At 40.2% G+C, this 27,500-nt stretch overlaps 1 protein-coding gene across 3 annotated transcripts in view; it reads right to left on the bottom strand.

Moving 5' to 3' along the window:
* Positions 1-10,905: 10,905 nt before the first annotated feature.
* The window catches only part of foxj3 (forkhead box J3), a 106,452-nt gene continuing 89,857 nt past the window's right edge, over positions 10,906-27,500 (bottom strand). For 2 of the 3 annotated variants that reach the window (XM_085353311.1, XM_085353312.1), the window contains 7 exons: positions 27,413-27,500; positions 25,338-25,512; positions 23,015-23,509; positions 21,574-21,675; positions 20,829-21,020; positions 17,036-17,137; positions 10,906-16,892 (listed from right to left, as the gene is read on the bottom strand). The exon at positions 27,413-27,500 is cut by the window's right edge and continues 41 nt beyond it. In XM_085353311.1, coding sequence (XP_085209437.1) covers positions 16,780-16,892; positions 17,036-17,137; positions 20,829-21,020; positions 21,574-21,675; positions 23,015-23,509; positions 25,338-25,512; positions 27,413-27,500 — 1,267 coding nt within the window. In that variant the 3' untranslated portion in view covers positions 10,906-16,779. The remainder of the gene's footprint in view (positions 16,893-17,035; positions 17,138-20,828; positions 21,021-21,573; positions 21,676-23,014; positions 23,510-25,337; positions 25,513-27,412) is intronic. The other variant, XM_085353313.1, reaches the window with a different exon arrangement.

The raw sequence follows: 27,500 nt of genomic DNA, 5'->3' as shown, positions 1-27,500 counted from the left end.
TTTGTTTTGGGGGTGGGGGGGGGGGTCATTTTAGGACTGATTTAGATGTTTAAATTCTAACTTTGTGCACAGAATAAATCAGTTAGCAGAAGCAGGAGATCCAATAATTATGCAACTATATTTCAACCCGGTGGATTTTGTGTCAGATAGGAGATCAAGGTGAGCAGTATCATATCCTGGTTTGTCCTTGCTTTGATTTTTCCCCACTCTTTGATCAGTTTCTTCATTATTATTTCATTGCATTTGCTCACTTTGATTTCAAATACAGATCAATACAACCCACGCTTCTTGATTTAATGCATGTTTGCATGTCCATATAATGTATCTGTCTAGCTGTAAAGCACGGGTGTTTAGCACCACGAGATGTTTATGCATCTAACAGACTCTTTGAAGGAGTAAGCATGCACGAGGCATGTTAGAAAAAAACACTCAAAGCCTTCGACTCAGATGACTCGCTTCATGTTTGTTTAAGTTCTGATTCAGTTATCATTTTCAAGTTTCACTTTCTGGCCCAGCCTGGTCTTGCTTTGCTCCACAATCATTGGTTGCTGGAAGTCTGTTTCAAGGTTATATAGCCGTGAGATTCAAATGAAACTCAACATGTTGCCAGTCCTAAAAGAAGTTGTTACAGTTATGAAATGAGACCGGCTACTCACCAATGCGGCTCTGATTTACAGCAGAAGGCCCCAGATTCAGATAGTCAGGCAAATCTTTCCACACATGAGCTGGAATTTCATTCAAAGACTCCACTGTACCTCCAGTAATAGCCATGGCCTGCAATAAGTGACATGAAGCAGCACTCGTTGATTGTCAAAAGCACCTGGCTCATTAAAACATCTGCAGTTATATTCTGCTGCGTTTTTACTTGTCTGTGCATAAAACTGAGATCCAATAGCAAATGAAAGCAAAACTTATGTCTAATTATCTATAGTGATCCATTTCCTGTTCTTAAAAAGAAACGGCTGTTATTTTTTCTGAAATGGAAGTTGCAGCATGTAAATCTGACCACAGGTAGACAGCATTTTGGAGATATTTCCTCGTCAGCTTCTGTTACAGAAGCCTCTTGTGGCTCTGAATAATTATGCAGCCATTTATATTCCCCAGATGCATAAGCAGCTAAAAGGTTTATGCTTCAGATTCAGTAAGGCTGATTTACAGGAATTTTAAAGAATAATTCTCAGTGGTATCACAATACAGCAGTATATTATGCATATGAAACAACCATTTTCTACAGACCTCAGTCAGTGTGCAACTGAGGCAAAAAAAGAAAGAAAAAACACCCATGAAGAGGCAAAAATCAGAGATTGTTTACTTGTATGTGTGTAATATTATTCCTTTTCAGTTTAATAATGTAGCTCTCAGGTTTAATCATCAGTGCCATTTGTTATTTCCACCCCTCCAAGTTTCTTCTTCAGCACAATCTGGTGCACTTCCGTTCATTTAGTAAGCATCATCTTAGTTCACTTAGAGCCTTGCAGGCAGCAGCTCTTTAACGCCTTTAGTATCAGTGGGCAGAAACTGTCACAATCATGCATACGCTGTGCAAGTTAACAGAAACTTTTCAAATTACACTCATAAAAAGTAAAAGATATTGAGGAAAAAAGCCAAAATAATCTTTTGCTTGTTGGCTTTAGAGGTGTTTTTTTCCTGTCTATTAACTAATCGCGGAATTAACTTTCAGCTTAGCAAATTAATCCTGCAACTATTTCCATAACAGGCACATACTGAGCTTTAAGTCTCTCGCTTTGTATCCCAACTGGCAGAAAAGCCATTTGTTACGGACAGCAATAAGCAGCTGACCCATGTGTGGCTCTGTGGACCAGGCATACGCATTATTACACTCAATGCAATAAAGAGATATAAAACCCGAGCGGTTCACTAGCAGATATTTTGACCTTAACGACTGTAACGTGACAAAATGATGAGGCAGTGGCAGATAAATGGCATATCTGAGACAATAAACCTCACTGTCTCCACTTGAGGCACTCGAGCTTGAGCTATTGATGCCCCTTTAAAATAAAGGCTAAAATGCTTAACTTTTTATTGGCCAGTCGGTGTAGATTGATTATATATTTTTTCTTTTACTACCACCGGCGTTCCTGGAGTTGTGATCAGACATGTTTAAATCCCCCCTAGCTGAAGTTCAAGCAACAAACAGCAAGAGATTTTAAATTGGGGTGTGTGCGTAGAGCGCATTTTAAAGCGTTTTCTCTCAGATCGTCAAAGAAAAGAAAAGTTGATCCAAGCAAACAAAACTGACTGGAAGCCTTACACTAAAGCGCCTGAAAGATTCAGTTTATTGTTACCCTTGTAGGCAAACCGTCCGCTCTCCTTATTCTTCCCGATGCTGGCCGGGAGTAAGGTGGTTGGAGCGGTTTTTCTCCCTCAATATTTCCTGTCGTAAGGTGTTTGTTGGGTTTAGGATACTCATACGCGCACTTACCTGCTTTATTTCACCGGGAACTTGTGATTTTTGTGCTCTACCTGCTGTCAATCTGTTGAAAATGGTGGATGGAGGGCTTGAGTCGAAAGCCTTTTCAGTGACTCGAATCGCGGTGTAGTGGAGTTGGGAGAGGCAGCCTCTCAGACCCGTGCTCACACACACAGCGATGGGGCAAATATAATTCTCAAGTCAGCCTGCGAGGAAGGAGGGGGGTGTTTTGGTTTTCTTTCTTTCTTTTTCTTTTTTTTTTTGTGGACGACCAGAGCAAGGCTCCCTTGCTCGCCTCTCTTGCGAGCAGTGGTCCAAGTCCTGTCCACACTGCAGCCTAACATGAAACCATGCCAATTAAGTACCTTGCCTAGATTAATCTGTGAGCATAATGGGCCTGTAGGCTGGTACCATCTGTGCAACCATGAATAGCAGAGAGGAACTCAATAAAAGCAGTGGAAATGCAGGCAGAAGGGTGTCAATGCGTCCTCTGTTTTTATGTATTTTTAATTTTAAGTAACTGAGCTGTTGCTTCCTTGTTGCCATATCTCTATTGCAGTTATTCTAAATCTAATAGGGCAGTATTTTAGAATTTAAATAATATACGTCATTTCAAAATGAGGGAGGTACATGGGGGGAAATGGGATTTAGTGTTTCCAAAAGCACAAGCACGTGTTGGTTAATTTATTTTGTTAAATTATTAAGTTTATTAAGATTTTATTTTTAACAGAATAATGTAGAAACAAGTTCAAATGAGAGCCGAGTGAAAACTTTTTCAGTAAAAGTAGACTTAATCAGAATCAGAATACGTTATTAATCCCTCAGGAAATTATGTATTGTGTGTGTATGTATTATGTATGTTAATTGAGGAAGCAAGGCCTTACAATAGCTGGTTTCATCAACATCTGTATGAATATACATATCATTTTATATTGCATGATTCAGTCAGTCAGTCTGATTAAGTAAAATACAAGACAACCTTTTTTTTTTTTTTAGATCATTTAACACCTTATAGTCAAAGCGCTAGATCACCATAATGCTAAATTAATAATGAAAAAAAGGGGGGGGCTGGGTGGGGGGTAAACAGCTAAAGCAAGCAACACAGTTTCATTTGTTGGACTTCCTGTTGGGCTGTAGTGTAACCTCACAGATATAGTAAGTGTACTGGTTCCTTTGGAGCAAATTGGGTAGACGTGACATTTCTCACTACTAACAGGAAGTGCCTGTGGCCACTAGAGGCTGCTGCGATACCACATACTGGTTGTCCATGTGGACGCTCCTGTACAAGCCTGCAGATCTGTGAACTGTGACTGTAGGAGATGGAACTGGGCTGGGGTCAGAGCAGCACTTTAAATTATAAGTACTGGCTGAGTTGTAACACTTGTGATCAGATGTGTAGGAAAATTTACCACCTCTCTCTGCACAGTGTAGATGTCTCTGTCTAATTTTAACAGGAATAAAAGGTAACACCGTTCCTGCTGTTAATGATCATGAAAGCATCTGCGTGGCAGCTTCTTAAGGTATGACCTTGTGCCCTTATTAGTGCACATAATTGCAATGCTTTTACTTGATCACTCAGTTCACCTCAGGACACTCAGCCAGAGTTTCTATTTTAACTGCACTTCCTCTTCCACCAATTTCATCTAGTTTAAAATATCTCAGAAATGCCGTTAGACAAGAGGAGTCACACTGTGAATCACCCAGGTCCTCACTTCACCTGCTTCTTCACCGGTGGTGACCGTGCGTTACGCAGATGTGCTGATTCATGTCTTCACCTCCACTACCCCACGGACACCTCCTGCACCACCCCGGTTCCCATGTCCACCATGTTGACAGCTGTTGCAGCTCCTCCTGCTTTTTATGACATCTTTCAGTCACCTCGTCCATCATCCTCCAGTGTTCTTGAACAAATCCTGCCAGATTTAATTAACTTTAAAAACAGAAGCATTTACCTTTAAAACAAGCTGAGGAAGCTGTCACTTTGCCAACGCTAAGGGGAAATATAATTACTGACAAAGAACTGGATAAACTGTCACTTTCAGTTTATTGTAAGTAATCAGTCTACGAGGGCAGATATCTAAGACTGGATTTCAAAGAGACAACTGCAGCTATGGAGCATAAATGATGACAGTAACAAATAAATGACGAAAGACATTTTAGTTATGTTGATTTCTCACATTGCAGCAGACAGAACATGTAATTAGAAACATCTGGATGGCATCCAGTCATTTCAAAGGTTTTGGGAGTTTTAGTTAAAGTGCAAGACAGCATAACAAGAGCAAATTTTGACACCTGATACAGACATAGCTAAGGTTTTTAAAAAGAAATAATAAACCACCGGATAGGAAAATATTAAAATATATACCTGATGCTTTGTTTGATGTTTGTTTCTATGATTTCTTCCTCTTCATAGCTGTCAGATCCTTTCATGGATGCACATAAAGTCACGTGAAAGTGGTGCTTGGATCAGAGTATGTGCATGACGGGATAAGCGGAACATTTGGTGATTAGAGGTGTTTTTAACACCACGTGAAAGAAAATATCCAGGATACCTGCAGAAAAAATAAATAAATAAATAAAATAAAAATGTAATAACTCCCAGTCAAATGGCTTATTCAGCTTTCAACTTTAACTACAATGATTAATTAAAAATATTTAGAAAACCTTATCAAATGCTTCCATTTACCCACACTCCTACATAATCCTGAAATAGCCAAATATTTATTACAGTTTATTCTCTCCTGTTCAATCAATGATCTCTGCTTATAATAACCAACAGCTAAACTTTGACAGAATCAGTAACTGAAAGACTACTGAAGCACAGTTTAGTTGTATTTCACATTAGTATTTCTATGAGCCAACGATGTCTGCAACATGCACTGTGGAGAGTGGAAGAGAAGTCCCCAGTGCATGATGGGAAGTCCCCTAGCAACCTGAATCCACAGGAAAGAAGGCAGGGATAGCTCAGTAGGTAGAGTGGTGGCCCCATGATCGGAAGGTCAGGGGTTCGATTCCCCTGAACAGCTACCCTGAGGTACCCCTGAGCAAGGTACCGTACCCTACACACTGCTCCCCGGGCACCCAATGGCTGCCCACTGCTTCACTGAGTGAATGGGTTAAATGCAGAGAGGAATTTCCCTACGGGGATCAATAAAGTACACCTTCTTTCTTTCACATTTCAGAGGAAAATATTCTATTTTTTTGCTCATGTGCATTCATTGCACAGCTATAGCTGCATTATAAATTATAGTTTATTGAAATGTATAATTACGGCATTAAATATTATGATTTTTAAGGTTTAACCCTTTCTCCCATAAAGATGACATTTGATGACCTTCCCTAAGTTTTGAGAGCTCTGTAAAGTTGTGGTTTGATGACCATTACAATAGTTTCCAGATTTTTCTAAGGGTAGCTGCATAGGGGATAGACCACAGTCACTATCCCCCTAATGCAAACCCAGTCATTTTGTTCTATAGGCAGGTCTGAAATATGACAGCAAGCAGTCAGTTTAAACTACCCAACACCTTTTATGAAGTCATATAATTATAGATAATCCCTATTTCCACCAACCAGAAAAAATGGTGCAAACGCATTAATGCATTGTTCTACTATTGTTATTTTTTATACTTCAGTTATATTTTGCTGATCATAGCTCCGCATATTCACTTAGCTGAAAAATAAATGAGGTTCAGGTTTATTTATCCTCTCAAGGTGCTTTATTCTTTAAAATAACGAACAAAGCACAGGCTGAAACATGCACAGTGGGTAATGGAAGAGAAGTCCCCAGTGCATGATGGGAAGTCCCCTAGCAACCGGAATCCACAGGAAAGAAACATCTTTTGGGATAATATGGCACTTGCAGGTCTTTAATTGGGGCCTAATCATTCAGGACTTTGTATGCGAGGAGGAGAAGTAAGATTTTTGGGGTGTTAACAAGGAGCCAATGAAGAGAAGTTAATCAGAGAGAAATGTGATGGGTTTTTTCTACCACTGAAAGCTTTTCAGCCATTAGAACAATCTCAGTGTTCAGCCAGAGGTAACGACTGCATGGACTCGTTTCTTCAGCATCACTCTGAGAAAGGAAGTTTGCTATTTTGAGACTGTTATGCAGATAAACGATACATCCTGGTCAAAGTGACTCCAAGCTGTACCCGAGGCCAAGGTGTTACCTGCACCATGTTTCTCAAGAATTTAATCTGAATTTAGAAACAGGCCTATGAGTCATACCTGTAACTCTTTGTCTCAATTTTATTGATAGATAAATATGAATACCGGTAATATAATAGAGAGTCATCTGCTGTTTGGCAGTGTAGATGTCTGAAGTGTTGTTTTATTGTGTGGAAGTGTGTGTGCTGTTGGCTGAATTGTTAATCGAGGCAGGTTTTTTACTTGATTTATGGGCCGGCTGAGGTCAGTTTCCAAACTGAATGCATATTATTGCTTTTTTATTATTCATAGGTAGATAATACCTAAAGCAACACTTGCCTTTTCCTGCCCGAGATTCTGTTGACTCACAATCTACCTGTTATGTAACATCAAACACAGGTTTGCCCTCACTAACCGACAACTGTAATAAGAGCAGGAGAGAACTGAATAATAACATGCAGCACCAGGGATTTCTTTTAAGAGTATTTTGCATTTACATAACTTTATGCATTCAGTATTTTTCAGAGAGGTAGATTCTAAGGTGGCTTTGAAATGTTTTCACATCATGGCTCTGTGAGTCTGTTCAGAGCTTTAAGTGACCACCACGGGAAGTTAGTGATGGGATTTCCGGCTCTTTTTAGAGAACTGGCTCTTTCGGCTCGGCTCACTAAAAAGAGCCGGCTCTTTCGTATCCAAACCAGCTCTTCAGGTTGTTTTGTTGCTTTAATTAATTTATTATTAACAATAATATGAAATTATGCACAAAAGGAATTACTAATGTAAAAAAAAGTGGTTTTATTTATGTATGTTTATATATAAATATATACGGTGGCCCCTAGAGACAAAACACATACAAACTCCAAAGCACATTTCTAGCGTTAACTGAACTTCCAAAACAGAGCTACCTAGATCATTTAAATTACACATTCGAAAGCATATGTGTATTGTTTGTGTATTTATACACAAGCACTCATATATATTCAAATAATTAAAAAAAAAAGTTCATTTACCTGTTATTACCACACACCAAATCCGGTCGTTGGTACTTGCTGGCTTGTGTAGCCACTAGGTAACAAAAGCTCAACACTGCGCCCAGCATCCTGGACCACTTCTGTTGTCTTTTGTACGTGTTTTGGAGTTTGTACGTGCTTTGTCTGTAGGGGCCACCATAAATATACTTTTATTTATTTACTCCACATAAAATGTAATATATAAATCATATAATACAAAAACCAACTAGTTACAGTTCAGCTTTTAACTATTTAAATTTTCAGCTTTTTCCTTTTAAACACATTTAAAGTGAAACAACACAAAACACTGCAAACCACAACACAATTAAATATAAATTAAAATATGAAAACAAAAAGAAAATGCACATTCTCTGTCATATGGACCTGCATGAATAAACTTTCTGAAAAAACCCATGGCTCGCAATAAGGAGCCGGCTCGCATCGTTCACGTCAAAGACCCGGCTCTAAGAGCCATTTCGTTCGCGACCGACACATCACTAACGGGAAGACAGTTCAGAGCAAAGATGTCTAGCTCATGTGTTACATTTATATGAACATTTGGGCACAGAGTCAACAGCAGGAGGGGAAACTTTGAACATGAACCTACTCGAGCCAGAAAAATGATCCTATAAAGGTGTGGCATATACTGTGTGATCCCTATAGGATAATGTGAAGTATCACACTGCATGTAGACTACATGGAGGGCTGCGTGCTTAAAGCCAAAGCTCTTGAGATTTGATCACATGAACTATATCACAGCTCAAAAACATACATAATGTATTTTTTTTTAATAATCAGCTCTGTTAAAAAGCAATTTCTAAGCAATCTACAACTTACCTCTGCTTGAACAAATATTTACAACATGTTGTTGCTGTCTTTTCCCTTTCCACGGCAGAGAAAGAACAACACTCATACATCCTTTTACCTGGCTATGAAATTTATTTTTAAGATATTAAAAATACACTGTAACATAAAAACATGGGTGATTTTGTAAGTAATGTAGCCATCTTTGTGAATAGAGTTAAAAGTTGTAAATGCTGATGCCTTTAATAGTCATATACTTTGGAATGTTAGGAGTGTTGTTTATATGAAAATGTAAAACCACACAGAAATTGAAATGTTTAGGTTGAATAGATTCATTTGATAATTTTCAATTAAAATATTGTAAATGTTAATTTTTTGTTGTGTTTAGACTTTGATTGTTGTGGACATGTTACGTGGCTTCCAGCGTTGGTGAGAACAGTGATAAACCTTTGATGTCAGAACCATGAAATAACTGAAAATTCAAAAAAAAAAAAATTGAAAATAAAGTGGGTTCTTTTTTCCTTTAACATTTTTTAAATGAAATAAATAGTAATTTCCATATATGAGTTTTAATTTTCATCATAAATGTAATTGTGCATTTTAGTTACATTTTCAGTGGGGATCACACTGTTGATGCAGAAGTCCCAAAACCTTACAAAAACTCACATATCAAATATGATATATTAATCATTACGCGATTAATTCAATTCAATTTTATTTATATAACGCCAAATCACAAACAGAGTCATCTCAGGGTACCTAATATCATAAAGACTTGCAATGATGAGAAACTGCAACAATTTTCTTTTTTAAATCAAACTGAAATTAATTAGTGAATATGACAAAAAAAAATCTGAAGTACACAGAAAAGTTACGTAGTTTAAGCTTTTGCTAGTTTGGTGAAAAATGTATTGTAGCGTGTGTGATGAGGCATTGATGGACGTATCTATTGAGACTCTGGAGGTGTAAAAGACTGAGCCAACTGCTTTCAGTGTTTTTATTGTAATACCTATATGCCTCTGACACGTCCTACCTAAAATAATAATAATAATTTTTAAAAAAAGACTAAAACTGAACACTGAAACTAATAAAAATTAAACATTTTGAGAAGATAAAAAACTAAACAGAAACAAGAAAATCCACACTGTATGCTAACTGAAACCAAACTAAAAAAATTAAAGTCAAGACAAAATAAAAATTAAAAAACTAATTAGAAAATGCAAAACTGCAATAACTCTGGAATACACCAGCACACCTATAAAGGTCTGTTACAAGTAGACAAATGAAAATTGTGGAAAAGGTGACGTCTTGTCACAGTTGATGAAGAGAGCAAATTGAATTTAGGCTACAAATACAGAAAAATGTAAATATTTTGTACAGCTTTTTTTGTTTTTAATTCTAGGTATTCCCATAAATTTTGATGTAAAGATGTATCATCCTTTAAAACTTCCTTGATGTGAAGTAGAGTTCGAAAAATGATAAATCTTTGATGGGCAATGAGCATACCCTACCCTTCACATTTAGACCACATTAAACCAATGGCCTCTTTACACTGACAGTTCTGCTCTGGGAGTGTAAAGAAGTTTCTGTGTGTCTGCAAGTTGCTCTCATCTACATTTCTTTTATCATAGCTTATGCACTGCTCATAAAATTAATCCTCACAGTATAAAACACCAAGTCAGGTCAACTTCATGGATATCAGTGCATCCAGGTAGGAAGCATAAACCAATCCAAATGCAGTTCACCTGCTTCGGTGCAAAACAAAAGTGATGACAGTAGTGTGACATGGTGGTGCAGTGTGTAGCAGAAGGTTTCTTGTTTGAACCCTAGGTGGAGATTTATGGAGTTTGCATGTCCTTGCTGAGAGTGTGTGGTTCCTCCAGGTGCTCCTGCTTTCGACCCCCCAAAAACGCATGTTAGGTCGTGGTGGTGATCGAAATGAGCCTGGCAGTGTATAGAATAAAACACTGTATGAACATGTGGCTAAAATGTTGCTGTGAGTGTTCATTGAGACTACAGATATATATATATATATATATATATATATATATATATATATATATATATATATATATATATATATATATATATATATATATATATATATATATATATAAACGCAGGTGTGTTACTGATGCACTAGTTAGGCAACAGCAAGACAACAGAATGACTTTACAGGTGGCCCCGGGAGATCTTTGCTCTCCGTGGTCTGATTGAGACTTCTGCACATAACATGACGATAGTTCAGCTCTCATGATGCACTGAGTGTTTCTTCCTGTTAAAGGGGAGTTTTTTTCTTCCCATTGTCACCATTTGGTCAAATGGGCTTACTGATGTTGTCAATTGGCGCTATATAATTGAAACTGACTGAACTTGTATCACTTGGGACACAAGTGATACAAGTTGCTCAAATTATGTGGCAAGTAAAACAAATGTCTTCAGATTATTTATTGTAAATAAAAAGAACTCATCTCCTACGGGCTTTAAGATTTCAGAAAAAGCTCAAACAGCACATTATTCCACAGTGAAGTTACCATATTTTATTTCTTTAAGTGCCATTCATGCATATTGGGGAAGGGGGTGGGGGTGGGCGGTGGTATCGACAATTCTAATAACACTTGAGTTATTTTACAGCACTAAACGAATACAAAGAGTAGCTGTGTCACCTCATCGGACAACAAAAGTAATAAACCGTGCAATAAACAAAAACGAAGACAAATATAGGAGGGAAAAAATTACAAGAAATGACAGAGACAAAATCAAAAAAACGGAAAAATAAAAACACAAACCAAATATATATTATCAACACTGAAACACTGAATGTAGAACCATAGTACAAGTAAAAGGTAGTGTCACACAAAAAGCCAACGCATTTTTTTTATCACATATATACAATATAGATATATACATACTGTCACCCTCTGATTGGACAATAACAAAATACTCTATTCTTCTCCCTTCCTCATTCATGGATAAGACCCACCCTCTGCCTTGATACCCCACCCCCAAGAGGGGGGAAAAAAAAAAGGGATGGGGGGGATGATTGAAGACATATATGTACAAGCACAACAACACCAGCACTGAATAAAACAGGCCCCAATCAGCAGTAGATGTTGGCAGTTCTCTCCCATTTTGTAACAAGACTTTTTTTTCCCCATTATCTTTCCCCCCCAATAATAATAATAATAATAATAATAATCTCTCTGGCAGGTACATGTCCAGCGGTATTTAAAAACTTAAATCATCATCTTGGGAAAAAAAAAAAAAGGAACTTAAACTCCCACAAGCGAACACACTCACTCAGACATAATGTAAAACTGATTGTGATCCAGTCATTGTCAACACCGTTTTCTTTTCCCTTTCATCCGCTCGATCAAATCTTCTGCTTTTCCTGCCGGATGATGTGCTTTTATAGTACTATACGCGTTCACCGTCTTCGCCTGGAAGAAACGAAACACTCCATTTTCACTCCAACCAACGGCTCGCTGGATGTTCTCCATTTCAGGCCCTTAAGATCATCGAAGAACAAACACGATTCTCCTTTTTTGTTTTTATTTTGTTGCTGCTGTCTTCGGTTGCAGTCCTTTGGCCCACACTCACCCAAAAGAGTCATGAACTGGTTAACTCAGGTGGCTTAAGCGTCCTGTCTGAGTCCTAATTTTGAAAATTCCCGGCAGTTGAATAAAGCGATCCTCCACAATCAGCAGACATTTGATAAACAAAGGGAGAAAAGGAACATGGCAAGAATGATGCAAAAGTATACAGGTGTGTGACTGGCAGGGGACAAAAAAACAAAACAAAATAAAAGCTGAAATTAAAAAAACAACAACAATTTAAAAATAAAAATAAAAATCAATGGCAGTATTATTAGTTCAAAGAAAAGAACTCAAGTTCTTCTGCACAGTGCAGCTCTGGTCAGTTTAATAGAAGGTCTACAGTATAAAACCAGGCTGGTAATAGATTCAAAAAACAAAACAAAAACACACCTATGTATTCAGAAGCATGGCTTTCCACCATCCAATTTGGGGGGGAAAAAAGAAGAAAAAAAAAAAGAGACTTGAAAGTGCCTTTTTACACAATAAGAAAAAACATTTCGCAATATCATAAAATCATAAAAAAGAATCCATGATTGTCTTCCAAGTATAAAATCAAAACTATGCCTACTACTGCAGTCTTTCTTGCTTAACTGTCTTGAAGAAATCGTTTGAAATTCTGGGATAGTTTGACATCTCTTCCACTTTCTAGCTGGGTTTGATGAGAATATTACGCGTCCATATGGTAAATATGATGCCAGAGTGCAGGATTTATACGGTGGCCCTGAGAGGTCAAACACACTGCAACTTAAGAAAACCGGCACAAAGAAAAATCTTGAAATCTCAAAACACAGCGCAAACGCTTTTAGGGAGAAAATAATGTGAAGGATCAGCAGCAGAAGTGACAGAAACCAAAACAGGCCGAATGCACCGAGACGTGTTTAAAAGCGGAGGATTCATCGGTGTTGTGAGGGAGAAAAGGATGCAGCTAATGTGTCACGTGACTCATTATAGGATTCTCTTCCACAGGCCTTTAGTGTCAGAAGGCCTTCCTCCTTGAGCCTGGTTCAGCTGGAGGTTACTTCCTGTTAAAAGGGAGTTTTGCCTTCCCAATGTTCCCAAGTCATTGCTCATTGAGGGGGTTGTATGATTGTTGGGGTCTTAATCTATATTATTGTAGGGTCTTTACCTTACAATATAGAGCAGGCGACTGTTGTTTTGTGGCGCAATATATATATATATATATAAAACTGATGTGAATTCAATTAATATCGTTTACTCTTAGCCGTCTACTGTCAGCTTGTCACTGCTGCAGCTGTTCCGTCACATTACTATGTCCCAAAAACACTTCCACTGCGTTTTGTGAGTTGTTTTTTTTGGTAATCTTTTGTGGCATTTTTCTATTATAGTTGTGTTTTGTGTGCTTTAGCAGCGTTTTTCTATTTGCTGGCATTTCTAAAATTGCAGTGCCTTTGACCACAGCAAACTATGAAAAAAAAAGTAGTGCAACAAATCTTTCATTAGCAATGAATGATGTCGCAAAACCCAGAAGGAGACAAAGTTGTGAAACGTTTCTAAAAAAGATGTTGGACAAGAAGTAACAAAATTTCTTTTGGTGCAAAACAACTGTAATAATTATCTGAACTCCATAAACTGGGAATATGTACAAAAATGCAAAAAGATTGTGTTAACCAGCATTTCTGTGTCTCGGTAGCTTCATATTTACCATATTTAATTAAGGTTGGTATCAATTTCAACTTCCCAAAATATAGTGTCATAGATGTACAGAGGACAAAAATAATCCTGTTCATTGTTTCTAGATGTCAGGAAGACTAAAAGTGAAATGATGGATAGGTGAATGAATGACTGAACTAATATGAATGATTACTCGATCCACATGGTTCTTTGCAGCTTCAATCAGATGAGTAAACAAAAAGTGTGCAAAGAACTTGAAAACAACAAAAAAAAAAAACAAAAAAAACAAAACATAGTGTCTCTAAAGTTCAGCGCCTGTCTGATTAAGGAGCCACTTGTTACAGGACACAGTGGACAGGTTTCCAGAACCACCGATTTCCCTGTTCTGTGCTTCAGAAACCCTTTTCCAAGAAAAAGTCTAAGTCAAATCTAGTCTTTAAGCACTGTGTGCATCTGCTTTGTGCTCATAGATAGCATAGAGATGATTGCAGTAATCAATCATAGCCCTAAAATTACAATAAAACCAAACATACACACACACATACACACACACACACACACACACACTCTATAACCAGCACACATATATACTGTACGTCCTGTATGAGTCACATTTCTCATTCGGTTATGATTGTATAGTAGCAAAATCTCTATTTAAAAAAAAAAAACCTGTGGGCAGTTTAAAGAAAAAAATTTATATCCTCCCAAAAAATTTAAACATCAGAAGTGACAATGAAGCAGGAAAAAAAAAAAAGAAAAAAAAAAGAAAACGCCATGTCTGCTCTGCTGATCAGATTTGTTTCTCTTTGAGAGGGCAGTGTTACGTTTCAATTGTTTGTTTTTCAAAATACAATTTACTTTAATAACCTGTTTCAAGTCAGCAAGAATTGAAAGTGTTACTATTTGGATTCTCTACAGTTTACTTGTTACTACAGCAAAACATTTAATCTATGGTTTGGACTAATTCTTTAATTTAGGAAATATGCTTATTGCCAGAATTAGACTCTTATGTGTGTGCAGTAAATATGAGCCCACTTCCAGCAGCTTAAGATTAAGGTGCCAGTTACACAAGCTTACAGACCAGTTAACAACCCCATAGAAACCACTGGTCACTATGGAAAAATGTGCATTCCACAACCAGTTGGTGAGTAATTTCTCGAGGTTGTTGGCGGTCGCCTGGTGAAACCAGTTGCAAAGAGGGTGCTCCGCCAAAAACCACCAAAAAGCATTGCTGTGGTTGTTATCAGATTGCCGTGGTCGCCCGTAGTTTGCATGGAAGACGCCAACAAACAAGTTGAGAGCCTTTGCGGTATCTGTGAACACTCAGAAATTGTGCCTTACAGACCCAACAAACATATTTCAAAAGACTTTTACTATGAAAGCAAATGGTCTTCATTTCTGGTTTCCATCGCACACTTAGTGAGTACTTGGCGTCTTCCGTGCAAACAGCAGGCGATCACGGCTGGTGATAAAAGCAATCACAAGCAGGTTTTCTGCACAGCACAGCACTCATATTTGTGGCTGATTTCCCCTAGCAAAAATGTATTTTTCCTTAGTGACTGGTGGTTACCAGGGAGTTTCCGACCGGTCTTTAGGCTTGTGCGACTGCAGCCCAGCTCTCTCCAAAAGAAAAAAACTGATCTGCCAGTCGCTCATTATCAGGTCATAACCCTCGATCACAACCTGATAAGAGAGAAAAAACTCACACTCAATCTGAGCAAATAGCAAAAATTTCAAGGTAATAAAGTGATGATGATAGCGCGACCGATTTAGTACCTTTGAAACTGGACTAATATTTTCCTTGTATTCCCTTACATTAAGGTAACAATGCTCTCAATTAACTCTCAGGAAGAAAATTAACAATTAAATCCTCCACAGTAGAAGTGTTTCGTTTAAAGACTTCAGCTTATGTCTTGTTTACAAAATATAAGTAATGGACATTTCAGTCCCCCCCCCCCTATGTTTTTTTTTAACTGAACAGGACACTTTAGAGTTCACACATCTTAAACATTACTGTATGCAGCTCCTTGTTTGACCAACATGCAAATATTGTTACCGTTAATGTTCAGTAATAAGTTGGCCTGAAAGCTGCTGTTCAAACTTTAAGCCTAAAACTTGTTTAATGAGAATGGAAGAGCCAAATATGAACAAACATGATGCAAACGGAGAGCTTAAATCAACTCTGGGCTGAATGAATTTTAAAATGACTAATATCTGACTTCTCTCTGCTATCATCTTCCACTCATTCATTCATCTTGAAGTGCTTGGGACAGAGAAATAAAGAAAGACAGTTGCTGTACTCCCATAACTCGTCTAATGCAGTGAGACTGATCACATTGGCTGGCTTTAAAAAACAAAACAAACAAACAAAAACATTAAAAAAAAATAAAATAAAAAAAATCACGACACTTTCCGTGATCTCCCTCTTGTTTTCTATTCTGGTTTGTTTAACATCAAGCCTGGTTACACATTTAAAACCCTGTGTTTGTTTGTTTTTTGTAAACCTATCTTTAACCACTGATTCAGCCACAGCGGGACAACTTTCTCCGAAAAGTGACCAACAAACACCATGACATCACTCACAGCGACGGCTTGTGTTTCATTTTAAAAAAAGAAAAGGAGAAGAAGAAAATAACAATTTAAAAAGAAAAAATAAAGAGAGAAACTCATCCAAGAGGCAGCTGAGGCCAAGGTCAACACGAGAAGAATTACAAGCTGAACACGCCGCTCAAATCACATAACGGTTACGGAGCAGGAGGCTGGAGGAGGGGAGGAGGGAGGGGGGAGGGGGCTCGGACTTTGGAAGGCCGCTCGCTAGGGACGGGGAGAGGGCTGGCTGAGGAACACGTGGTTCAGACGTGAATGTGTTCAACTTGCTTCTACACAAGTTTGTAAGCAATCACTTTAAAATGTCCGACTAAATATGATTGTCTTCAAAGTAACATTTTCTAGTTATGTTTTGCTTTTATTTTTTTGTTTTTGTTTTAAACTGTCAGGACTCTGAAGTCTGAATTCTGCGTCTCTCCACCAAAGCTTCTCAAATGTTCTTCTGCAGTCCACCCACATTGGCCTCCTCCACCTGCGGCCTTTTCAGCTCAGCCTGGCTTCCATCTATCTCCTCCCTTCGCTCCTGTGTATTTGCGAGAAGCAGTTTTAGCAGCTAGACAATGGAGTCCCAATCAAAATCATCCTGGATATCGTCAGCTTGCATGCGATGCATCTGGAAGTTTCTGGCAGGTATCATGTGCTGCTGGTTCATCTGTGCATGGTGTCCTGGAGAGCAAGAGCAGAGGAAGTGTTCGTTTGTGCTTAAAAAACAAAAAAGAAACAAACAAAACCCAAAACATTCAAACTGAGGTAAGAAAACTGTTATGAAGAATAATTTCATCCATGCTTCTGCTGTGGCTATATGTCACCTGTCATAGTGGGTCCTGCACTGCTCATAGGGGGCATGTGGGGATATGCTGGAGGAACCATCATGGACATACTTTGTCTGGAGTCCATGTACAGGTTTCCTGCTGAGAAAAATGGAAACTTTAATTAAAAGATCTTTTAAACCAGATGGAAAACACCTTTGCTGACAAATAACCTTTGTTTTATCTTCTTATCTGTTCAGGCCACTAAAATTAGTCATATAAAATAAGGAGAGAATGAACACTGAGTGGACACAGGCACCAAAATGTGCATGTTTGCCACTCAGGACCTATTATTTTGAAAATCCTCAGTAGCCACTTTCAAAATGTTCCAGTTTGGCCACCATTTCCGTTTTAGGAAACAGTCATTTTACCACAAAATTTAAATTGTGGGTAAATTTCAGGAACTTTGACAATAAATAATTAAAATTTACAACTTAAAACTTTATCAGAGCTTCTTTGTTTCAAGTAAAACTACATTTTAAACTACACAGCATTGTGCAGGTAGGTTGAGGAATTACTGTTTTACTCCTCTGATAGCACTATGAGGAACACAAATCAAGCTTACACACATGTTCAATAAAGAAGATCTGTATTCACTCATCTGCCTGATTTTCCTGAGTGTTTCCTACTCTATTCTTTAGGTCATTTCCTCCTTCCCAATACTCCAATCATTTTCTTTTCTGCGCTCTGAACCAATCAGTTGGTTCAAAATTCATTCAGTTTTTTTTATAGAGTTCCTAAAGACACTTTATATTGTAAGGTAAAGTCCATACAATAAAAGACCAAAAGCCCAAACAATTGAAGGACCCCCTTTGAGCAAGCACTTGACGATATTGGGAAGAAAGAACTCCCATTTAACAGGAAGAAACAGGGAAAGACAGCCATCTGCTGCCATCGACCAGTTAAATCTCAGTGTTCGTCTGTCATTCTTCCTTTCAGACTCTTTCATGATACCCGCCTCAGCCTGGTCATTCAAAGCCCCATCCAAGCCTCCCATCCCAGTTTCTATCCATGCTGGGACTCAGTTCTGCTCATCGGAGTCTAATCGCCAAATAGCTTATTAATCAAAATGTATATATCTCAATAAATCATCAATTCTTCCAGACAATCTCTCCTTATTCAACTAAGTCTAGACATTTAGGATTGATACAGTGACAATTTATTCCATGCATGAAGACTTCTTCACCCCTGGCTAACCTCGCTCATCCTGGCACAGTGTCTTTTTTTAAACAGGCTAACACGGGGAAACCCCCACTGCTGCTGTTCCACCTCTGACACCTCAGACACTTCACACCTCCTCTATTCACCCTGCTCACTCCCCCCCACCCCCAACAACAGCATCCAATACACACTCAACACAAGGCTCCAGCCTGTCTCTCTCAACCACCCAGGTTAGGAGGGAACTGAGGAGGATTAATGGCAAGAAGGCAGCGGGCCCAGATGGCATCAGCTCGAGGGTCGTCAGGTCCTGCGCGGACCAACTGTGTGGGGTGATGGAGCACCTCTTCAACCTGAGCCTGAGGTTGGGAAGAGTCCCACAGCTCTGGAAAACCTCCTGTGTTGTACCAGTGCCAAAGACTTCACGCCCCAAGGACCTCAACAGCTACAGGCCGGTGGCTCTGACATCCCACCTGATGAAGACCCTGGAGCGGTTGGTCCTGGCTCAGCTTCGGCGCCTAACAAGCTCATCACTGGACCCACTTCAGTTTGCCTACCAGCCTGGCATTGGCGCGGATGATGCCGTCATTCACCTCCTACATCGTTCCCTCGCTCACCTGGAGACCGCTGGAAGCACTGTGAGAATCATGTTCTTTGATTTCTCCAGTGCCTTCAACACTATTCTTCCCTCGGTTCTGAAGGACAAGCTGGAGAACTCTGGAGTGGACCATCACCTCACTACCTGGATTTTGGACTACCTCACCGACCGACCACAGTATGTGAGGACTCAGGGCTGTGTGTCGGACAGGGTCGTCTGCAGTACGGGGGCCCCACAGGGAACGGTTCTGGCTCCGTTCCTCTTCACCATCTACACTGCAGACTTCTCCCACAATTCCACCCAGTGCTTCCTGCAGAAGTTCTCTGATGACTCTGCAATAGTCGGCCTCATCACTGATGGGGACGACAAGGAGTACAGAGGACTGACTCAAGACTTTGTGGACTGGTGCCAGCTGAACTACCTCCAGATCAACGCCAGTAAAACCAAGGAGCTGGTGGTAGACTTCCGCAGGCACAAGCATTCTCCACTGCAACCACTGAACATCCAAGGTATGGACATTGAGGCTGTGGACAGCTACAGGTACCTTGGTGTTCATCTGAACAACAGACTGGACTGGACTCATAACTCAGACGCCCTCTACAGGAAAGGGCAGAGCAGGCTGTACCTGCTGCGGAGACTCAGGTCGTTTGGGGTGGAGGGCCCACTCCTGAAGACCTTCTATGACTCTGTGGTGGCTTCTGCTATCTTTTATGGTGTGGTCTGCTGGGGCGGCAGTATCTCTGCTGGGGACAGGAAGAGACTGAACAGGGTGATCCGAAGGGCCAGCTCTGTTCTAGGATGCCCTCTGAACCCAGTGGAGGTGGTGAGTGACAGGAGAATGGCGGCTAAGCTGTCATCCCTGTTGGACAACGTCTCCCACCCCATGCAGCAGACTGTGACAGCACTGAGCAGCTCCTTCAGTGGGAGACTGCGGCACCCACGGTGTGGGACGGAGAGATTTCGCAAGTCTTTCCTCCCCACTGCTGTCAGACTCCACAACAAAGACTTTAACTGAACAAACACACACATCCACACATGTGCAATAACACTAAGTGCAATAATCTTTTCTGGCATCGTTGTATTTTTACTCAGTTGTATATAGCATTCGTATTCTATTTTTATCTTATTGTATATTTTTATTCTATTTTATTCTACTGTATATAGTATATTATTTTATTCTATTCTGTACAGCTGTGTACTGTATTTATTCTTATTGTATTCTAATTTTTGCGTCATAACTTTTGCACTGTCCACTTCCTGCTGTGACAAAACAAATTTCCCACGTGTGGGACTAATAAAGGTTATCTTATCTTATCTTATCTTATAACCATTTATCATTAGACCAGCAGCCACTTTAAAATCACCAATTAAACTGACAAGCGTGTCCTCTGACAGGTACAAACACAGAACCTTCTTACTGTGAGACATCTGATGCACCACTGTGCAGCCAAGCTGCTTGCTATTATTATTATTATTGCTATTATTATCATCGTTATTATTATAACTCATGCAACTAAATGTAACTACACTATAAAGTTCATAAGGTTGGGTAGTGTTCGCACTCTCCTAGTTTAGTGCCAGTGTTGGTACTTTTATCCATTTGTGAATTATTTCCTCTCTAAGGTCAAGTTATATTTATTATTGGTGTAGAAACCAGTGCTTCATAGCTAACAAATCTATATTTGTCCTTAAAGACAGGCAAACTGTTTGTGAGATTGACTTGGAAGGAGGAAAAATCTTCCAGATAAACAATTGTTAATGTGCAACGGCAAAAAGACTTCCTCATGAAAGCTGATGTTTAAGCAATTAAGCATTCATATACTGTATAATGAAATACAAACTAAACTAATCAAGGAAAAGGGTCAAAATATAATTGGATGAATCTTTCATTACACAGATTACTGGATTTCCAATCAAAGGAAACATACAGATTACTCTTTTTGAGTCGATAGTCATTTCAGACCCACAAACATGCACATTTACACGACAACAATGATCTCTGATTAGGGCTGAAAGGTTAAGAATCAGCTGTTTAACCTGCGTTGAGGTGCTGGCTGGGTTTGTTGGTGTGCATGGAGCCATGGCAAACGGGAGGCTGCACTTCCCCCTGTGGCTGGATCACACCAGTGCGGGCAAAAAACTGGTTGATGGATGAGCAGAGGTCTGCGATTTGGGTGGGTTCCAGAGACCAGTTGTTCAACTCTGCTTGTCTCATGCTCTCTCTCAGTCCTTGGGAAGATAAAACATACATTTTAGCACACGAGAAGCAGGTGGTGCTGGACTTAACTGACTTAAAATAAAATTTTGTGACAATGAAATGTGTGAAACCGCTCCAGTTGACTTTCCACAGAATATAAATTTTAGTAAATGACAAACTAATTTACAAACAAGTAGCAAAAACTTTGCTGCAATATATATTCATTATGTCAGTAACCTTCAGTGGGTGATATTTAAAAACATCCTACCTTGCAATCCTAGACTGTAATTGGATAAACTGACCTGCTGAGCTTGGTGTTTTGGTAATTAAACTTGAAGGCAGTGTTATTTAATTGAAGAGCTCAGTTTAATTAAACTGGTAATCAACTCCACAGAGTCAACATTTGAGCACTCAATCAAAAGCTGGGGCATTACTGTACTGTCAGCTTCTAGCTTTAAATCTTCTGACTGCATACATGTTAGACAGGAGGTAAATCTGACAGCAAAAGGTTTTTATAAATTCTTCACTTATCAAATTTAATAACTGCAAATGGATTGAGATCTACTTGTAGTGACCAAACCGCACCTTGGTAAGGTGAAAGGTCGACATCAGCCCAGTTATAGCTGCTAGCAATACGACAGCTTTCTTTCAGTGCATCCAGATTTGGGTACCAGTCAGACAGTAAACCTGCAACACACACAGCATACTATGTGTAACATTACAAGGTAAGAGATCAAAGTCATGTGATTTTGGTTCCAATGCCAAGTTCACGCCAGGGACAAATACAGTTTCAGTCATAATTGTAGAAGCACTTGCTCTGGCAGAACGTGTCTGCCTCCCCTTCTGGTTCAAATGGAGTTTCCCCCTCACCGAGTAGGGCCAGTTGCAACCCATTTAATATGGACCCATGTGGTATGAGGACTGAAATCTCTGTCTGTACATGACACATTTTAGTGCTCATCTGTTGTAGTTTTATCCAGCTAAGAGGAATTTAAACCTCAAATGTGAGGTAACAGTTACAACTGTACATTTTGGGGACTGAGCCGTTTTCACACATGAACTCTGGACAGTATCGGAAGAACGAGATTTGAGCAGCTGTCTGAGTACACATAAGGAGAGTCTCATTGTTTGGTTTAGGACAGGGTGTGGCCTGGGTAAAGGCTACAGTGAGGGAGCACACATGATGACCCTCTTGCTCAGGATTTTCAGGATAACTACTCCCTCCGGGCTCACAGCGATATTGTAATAAAGAGATAGCAGGTTAAAGACTATTTAATGTCTGGGGTGTAGGTTAAGCTCACAGGGTTGAGCATGTGATCAGTTTGCTAAAAGGTTAATGCAGAAGCCCAGGTTTGCATCTGCCCCGTAGCCATTTTTTACCTTTCTCCCAGTTTTCCTGTTTTCTCTCCACTACGCTCCAAAAATACATACAAAAAAGATCATTTAATGTCTGATCAGACTGCATTGGACATTTGCAGTCTTAAAAGGAGCTCTGTTGGGTAATGTCGAAAAAAGGTTGAAGGGTGCATTGTGTGAAAACAGCTTTTGTCTGGCGATGGCAAGCCATTATTTCCTGACAACAACAATAATGTCTACACATAAAGGTCAGGTCATTTTAGTCACATTTATGGTTTTGCTGGCAGTCTTTTTCTGAAAAATGAATAAGAAGTCAATGCCAAATATAAAACCCCCTTTTTTGGGGTGTTAAACAGTTCAGTGCTGTGGTGTGGCCACTAGGAGGTGCCAGGTGACTGGACAGGCTGCAGAAATCAGCGGCTTCAGCACTGCTTTGTTCTCAACAGCACAGATAATAAATCAGGAGATGATTTTAGTCTTCAGCATCTAAAACAATTTCTCAGTGCTTTATTACACACACACAAAAAAAAAGAGAACCGATAAGAAATCCAATTCAGCTGTGAGCACGGTGTCTTTGCTTTACATGTGGTTTGCGTGATGGACAGGATGAAGAGTGAACAACACGAGGCGACGCTGGGTCCACAGACAAGTGACAGACAGAGGGCCTTACCTGTGTTGCAGGCCATTTGTTGCTGGGTAGGATGGGGCTGGTGGGAGAGGCTCTGGTGCTGCTGTCCATGTTGAGAAGGGTGCTGGCTGTGCTGTGTGTGTTGAGAGGGGTGTGGCGTGTGTTGCTGCGGGTGCTGGCTGTGGGACTGGTGCTGCGATGGATGCTGCCCGTGCTGGGAGTGCGCAGCATGCTGGGGATGCTGGGAGTGCTGTTGGTGCTGACTGTGTTGGCTGTGCTGAGCGTGTTGGCTGTGTTGGTTGTGAGGGCCCCCGTGCTGCGAGAGGTGCTGCGCATGGGGCGAGCCGTGGCCAGGGTGGGCTTGGGCAGGATGGGACAGGGGAACCTGACCACTGTTGGTGGAGTGGCTGTTAGGGTGGCTGTTAGACTGGTTGTTTGAGAGGCTGTTCTGAGAGCTAATGGTGCCACTGGGGGAGTGCTGATAGGAGCAGGAGGTGTGGGTCTGCTGGGAGGAATCTGCCGGTATGCCCATCAGACCTGAAAAATAAAACATCAATAAAGTAAAGAATTATTAACACAATTAATTTTTAATTGTATTTACAATAAAACAAAGACAATCAGTGCAGGAACAAGGAAAATTATGAAAAATTATTCAACAACTAACTCAATATAATTTGACTTTTTACTTAGGTACTTGTTTCAGCTTCTCACTTTTGAGGATGTGTTGCTTTTATATGTTTCTCATCACCACGTTTAGATTTTGCACCATTTTCTATTACAGCAAAAAGCAATTTGTAGACATTACCCTGGCCCCTGGGAATCACTAAATCTAAAAATAATGGAAAATTAATTTATAATGAAACTATATTTAGCCGTAGTTCCAGCTGCTACTAATTTTCCAAACAAATGCACTCGCATGGTTGCAGGATCGAATGCATTTAAGGCACTTAAGCAGAAACACAAATAAGAGTCGGGAGCCAACACATGTTTAAACATCTACTTCAGGTCATCAGTCTTAGCATCTGACAGTAATGGGACAGGGGCCTCCTGTATTTAAGTAGTGAGACAGGCCAGCTGCCATTTTATCGTGTCAGGGAATGACTCAGCACCAGTTTTGATTCTAAGGTTCGCTGTCTCGAGTTGCCGTCGACACTCTTCTCCAGCTACGCCGTCTTTGACAGATTCATCGTGCTGCTGCGCAGACATGACTGGAGCATGAACATCTGCACACCCAACTGCAATCATCTGAGTGCCGGGGAGTGGTCGTAAGAGGCACTGTCCTTCACAGCTTTGGCACAGTAAACCTATTTCACTGGAGTGCTTTTAGAGCTGACTCCAGCCCTGCACCTCCACAATCGGCACGTAACACTCACTGCAGGGGTGACAAAGGTGCATCTCTTATCGGCACAGAAAGCCCATTGTCCAACGAGGGAAATACAGAAAGCAATTAACGCGGCACCAGAATAATAATGCGAGCTCATTACCTATTATCAAAGCCAGTGAATTAGCTCACTGTCTACAGCGGCAGAGTGTGAAATCCTCTAGCTCGATTATTTACGCTTTTTAATTGCTAGAGCTTGTCTGACTAAGAGATTTCACTTTTATGCACATAAAAAAAGGTTACAACTTTCAACTAATGAAACATAGATGATAGATTAAAGGAGAGGAACTCTTTGAAAACATTAGCATGAAATGCATTTGATTTGTGAAAGTAGGTTATACACAGAAAGCTCAGTCGACTTTGCTCATAACTCGCTTGTCAAGTGCTCCATGTTTATCAGTCAATCAGATTACAAGCAAAACTGCTTTTTGTTCTGCAGGGACTCACAGCCCTTTGGAAAGCTGTGCTCTATCCAACACCGTGTATTATATGATACAAATTCCCCATCATTATGACAAATGAACCTCAAATCCAACAGATTTACTGAGGCCTTAAGCTGCCTGCAACCTCTTCCACTCATCTGATGAAACATACCCTACGTGAAAAACTTGACATGTGACAAGATGCAGACAGCATTTGTCTAACGTGAAGAAACGTGTGGAGAATTAAGCCTGCGTCGGTTAATGAAATACACAGACTCTCAGACTCTGCTTTTGTATATTAAATGAGGTGGTTTTTACATTTTCTCTGGCAGAAGATCGTGAAAATACTCAGTATAGATTTCCACTATAGGCTCGTCAGCCTGTTTGAAAACCTGCTCAATTCTTTGTAAACCTCATTAGTGCCTAAAGACTCTCTATAGCCCCAGCTGTTAAGAACAAACCCGCATTAGGAAAATCGTTCTGAGAATCATCCTGTTCCTTGATGATTGAAGCTTAGGCCCTCTATTAGGTTTCCACTTGATGCTCCCGTGAGCCCACTTACCTTGTTGGCTGAAGGACTGCTCAAAAACAGACTTGTAAAGGCTGCGGAAGGAGGCACTGAGATCTTCAAATTCTGAGAACAAGAGCTGCTTGTCCCTGTCTGGCATGTTATACTGGGACTGGGGAGGCTGCTGGAGGCTCATAGACTGGGACACAGGCTCTGGGTGACTGGTCACCTGGACAAATGAAGAGAGTAACGACAGCAAAGAGTTACAAAAGTGACCAACACTTTGTTTGATGTTTCACTGGTTAAGGTATAAGCTACAGGGATTACTGTAGAGGAGCACCTGTACTTTTCAAAGATACCCACACCATGCTCACCTTATCAAGGAACCGCATCAAATATAAAGCAGTTCTCAAACACATGCATGGTTTAATTGTTCTGAGGAGTGACGGCTACAATGTCTATTTCCGCCTGAAAGGGTGTCAGTCATGTTACATATAAAGAACAATTACGCGAAGCACAACAATCTAGGTCAGTGCTTACCGCCTTGGCTCACACAACATTAAGAGAGCAACTCGAATGGACACAAAGCCAATACTCAGGTGGCTAAGCAAAATGTATTTAAAACAAAATCAATAGCAATACCTTGTACAAATAAGCAGCCATTTTATCCATGTATTTGTGTGGGCAGTCAATGTTATGCACTGCCCCTGGGTGTGAGACGGCAAGCAGCGTCCCCTCCAGCTAAGAATTTATCTATGAGATTCACCACAGCAAGTGCAGCAACACAAAACCATGGTTATTTCACAAAGTAGGACCTGACCTGTTACCACTGTGGGCTAGCACTACAAGAGAGTTCACGTCCAATTTTTGATCATAACATCTTCCTCTTCCAATATGTGGGCACGCTGCTGAAGCGCATGGCTCACAGACTGGCAAGGCTAAGAGTGAAGAGGTGATAATAAAGCCGGAGTGTTTACTGCGAGCTGCTGCTTTGGCTGTGTGTGAGAGTGAGAGAGAGACAGAGAAGAGAGAGCGAGCACATCCATCAGGCTGAGCCGATCGATGCCCAGCGCCTGGAGCACGGAGCGCTCTAGGATGCAGGAGGACCACACCAAAGAGGGGGCATCTCTGGTGGGAGGACATCAGAGGAAGCACTTCTCTTTGTCTGGGTTCCAGGAGTGTGCACATTTTTCTCTGTTTCCCTTAACCCCCTTCCTGATGTTGTACTCCAGCTCATGTCCACCCTGAACCTCGGTCTATTACCGTCTACGGCTGGCTCCTCTGAAGAAAGACTCCAGGGACTTTCTGAGCAGATAAAATATGGGATACAGTACACTTTCTAAGCCTGGCAGTGTTTCATTTTCATTCATTTAGCGACTGTGGCTCTCCTACGGCTTGGAAAAATATGAACACAATGACAATTTATCATTTGGCTGTAAGTGCTTAGTGCTCAAAAAACAACAATTACACCAAATTTATATAAATATCCTGTTACAAATATTCAGTAAGAGCCAGAAACAAACAAAAAAAAAAATCCCACTGTTCTACACTATTGACTCTTTGCAGAACAGCAGGAACAACCTGCCCTGGCACCTTTATTGTTTTTTCTTTGTTCCCATGAACGATGCAGATTAATTGCTGCAAATAAACCTGAGGTCTTTATGGCACCGCTTAGGTCAACCTCAATAAGACGCGGCCCACGTCAAATCTGTATCAAGCCTGACTGGCTCAGGGAGAGGGTAGCAACCCATTCTTTTGTTGCAGGTGTTTGGTGATCAGAAGAAAAATGCATTTCCTGAGACTGTACAGTGCAGGGAATAAAACTGCTGCTGTATTTTTCCAAAGCTCTTTTTTTTTTTTTTTAAATACACTGCTGCAGGTGAGGGTGTTTCCTCTTGTTTTATGGCTGTTTGAATCAACCAACCCAGGTCTCATTAACTTTTGATGTTTCATGTTTTTTGTTGGGGGTTTTTAGGAGGGGAGGTAGAGCTTGTCTATCTTTAGTGCCTTTCTAAATTAGTCAATGTGAAAGTTAAACTTTGCAATCAAGAGAACATTTAAGATTATGTTTAGAGTGCTGAATCCATAAAAATGACAATTCACTCAACAACATTCATCCTAGTTCTTACCGGTGTATAGCTGTGCACACTGCCCACGCTGTTGAGATTGACGGAGGCCAGACTCTGATCAGACAGGCTGTTGTTAAGGCTGCTTCTT

Source organism: Diplotaxodon limnothrissa, linkage group LG5 (assembly GCF_057381915.1).
Source record: "Diplotaxodon limnothrissa isolate DT_005_m linkage group LG5, D_limnothrissa_male_GT1.1, whole genome shotgun sequence".
Taxonomy (NCBI): domain Eukaryota; kingdom Metazoa; phylum Chordata; class Actinopteri; order Cichliformes; family Cichlidae; genus Diplotaxodon; species Diplotaxodon limnothrissa.
The sequence above is the reverse complement of the archived record's forward strand: the minus strand, read 5'-3'. Positions and strand labels throughout refer to the sequence as shown.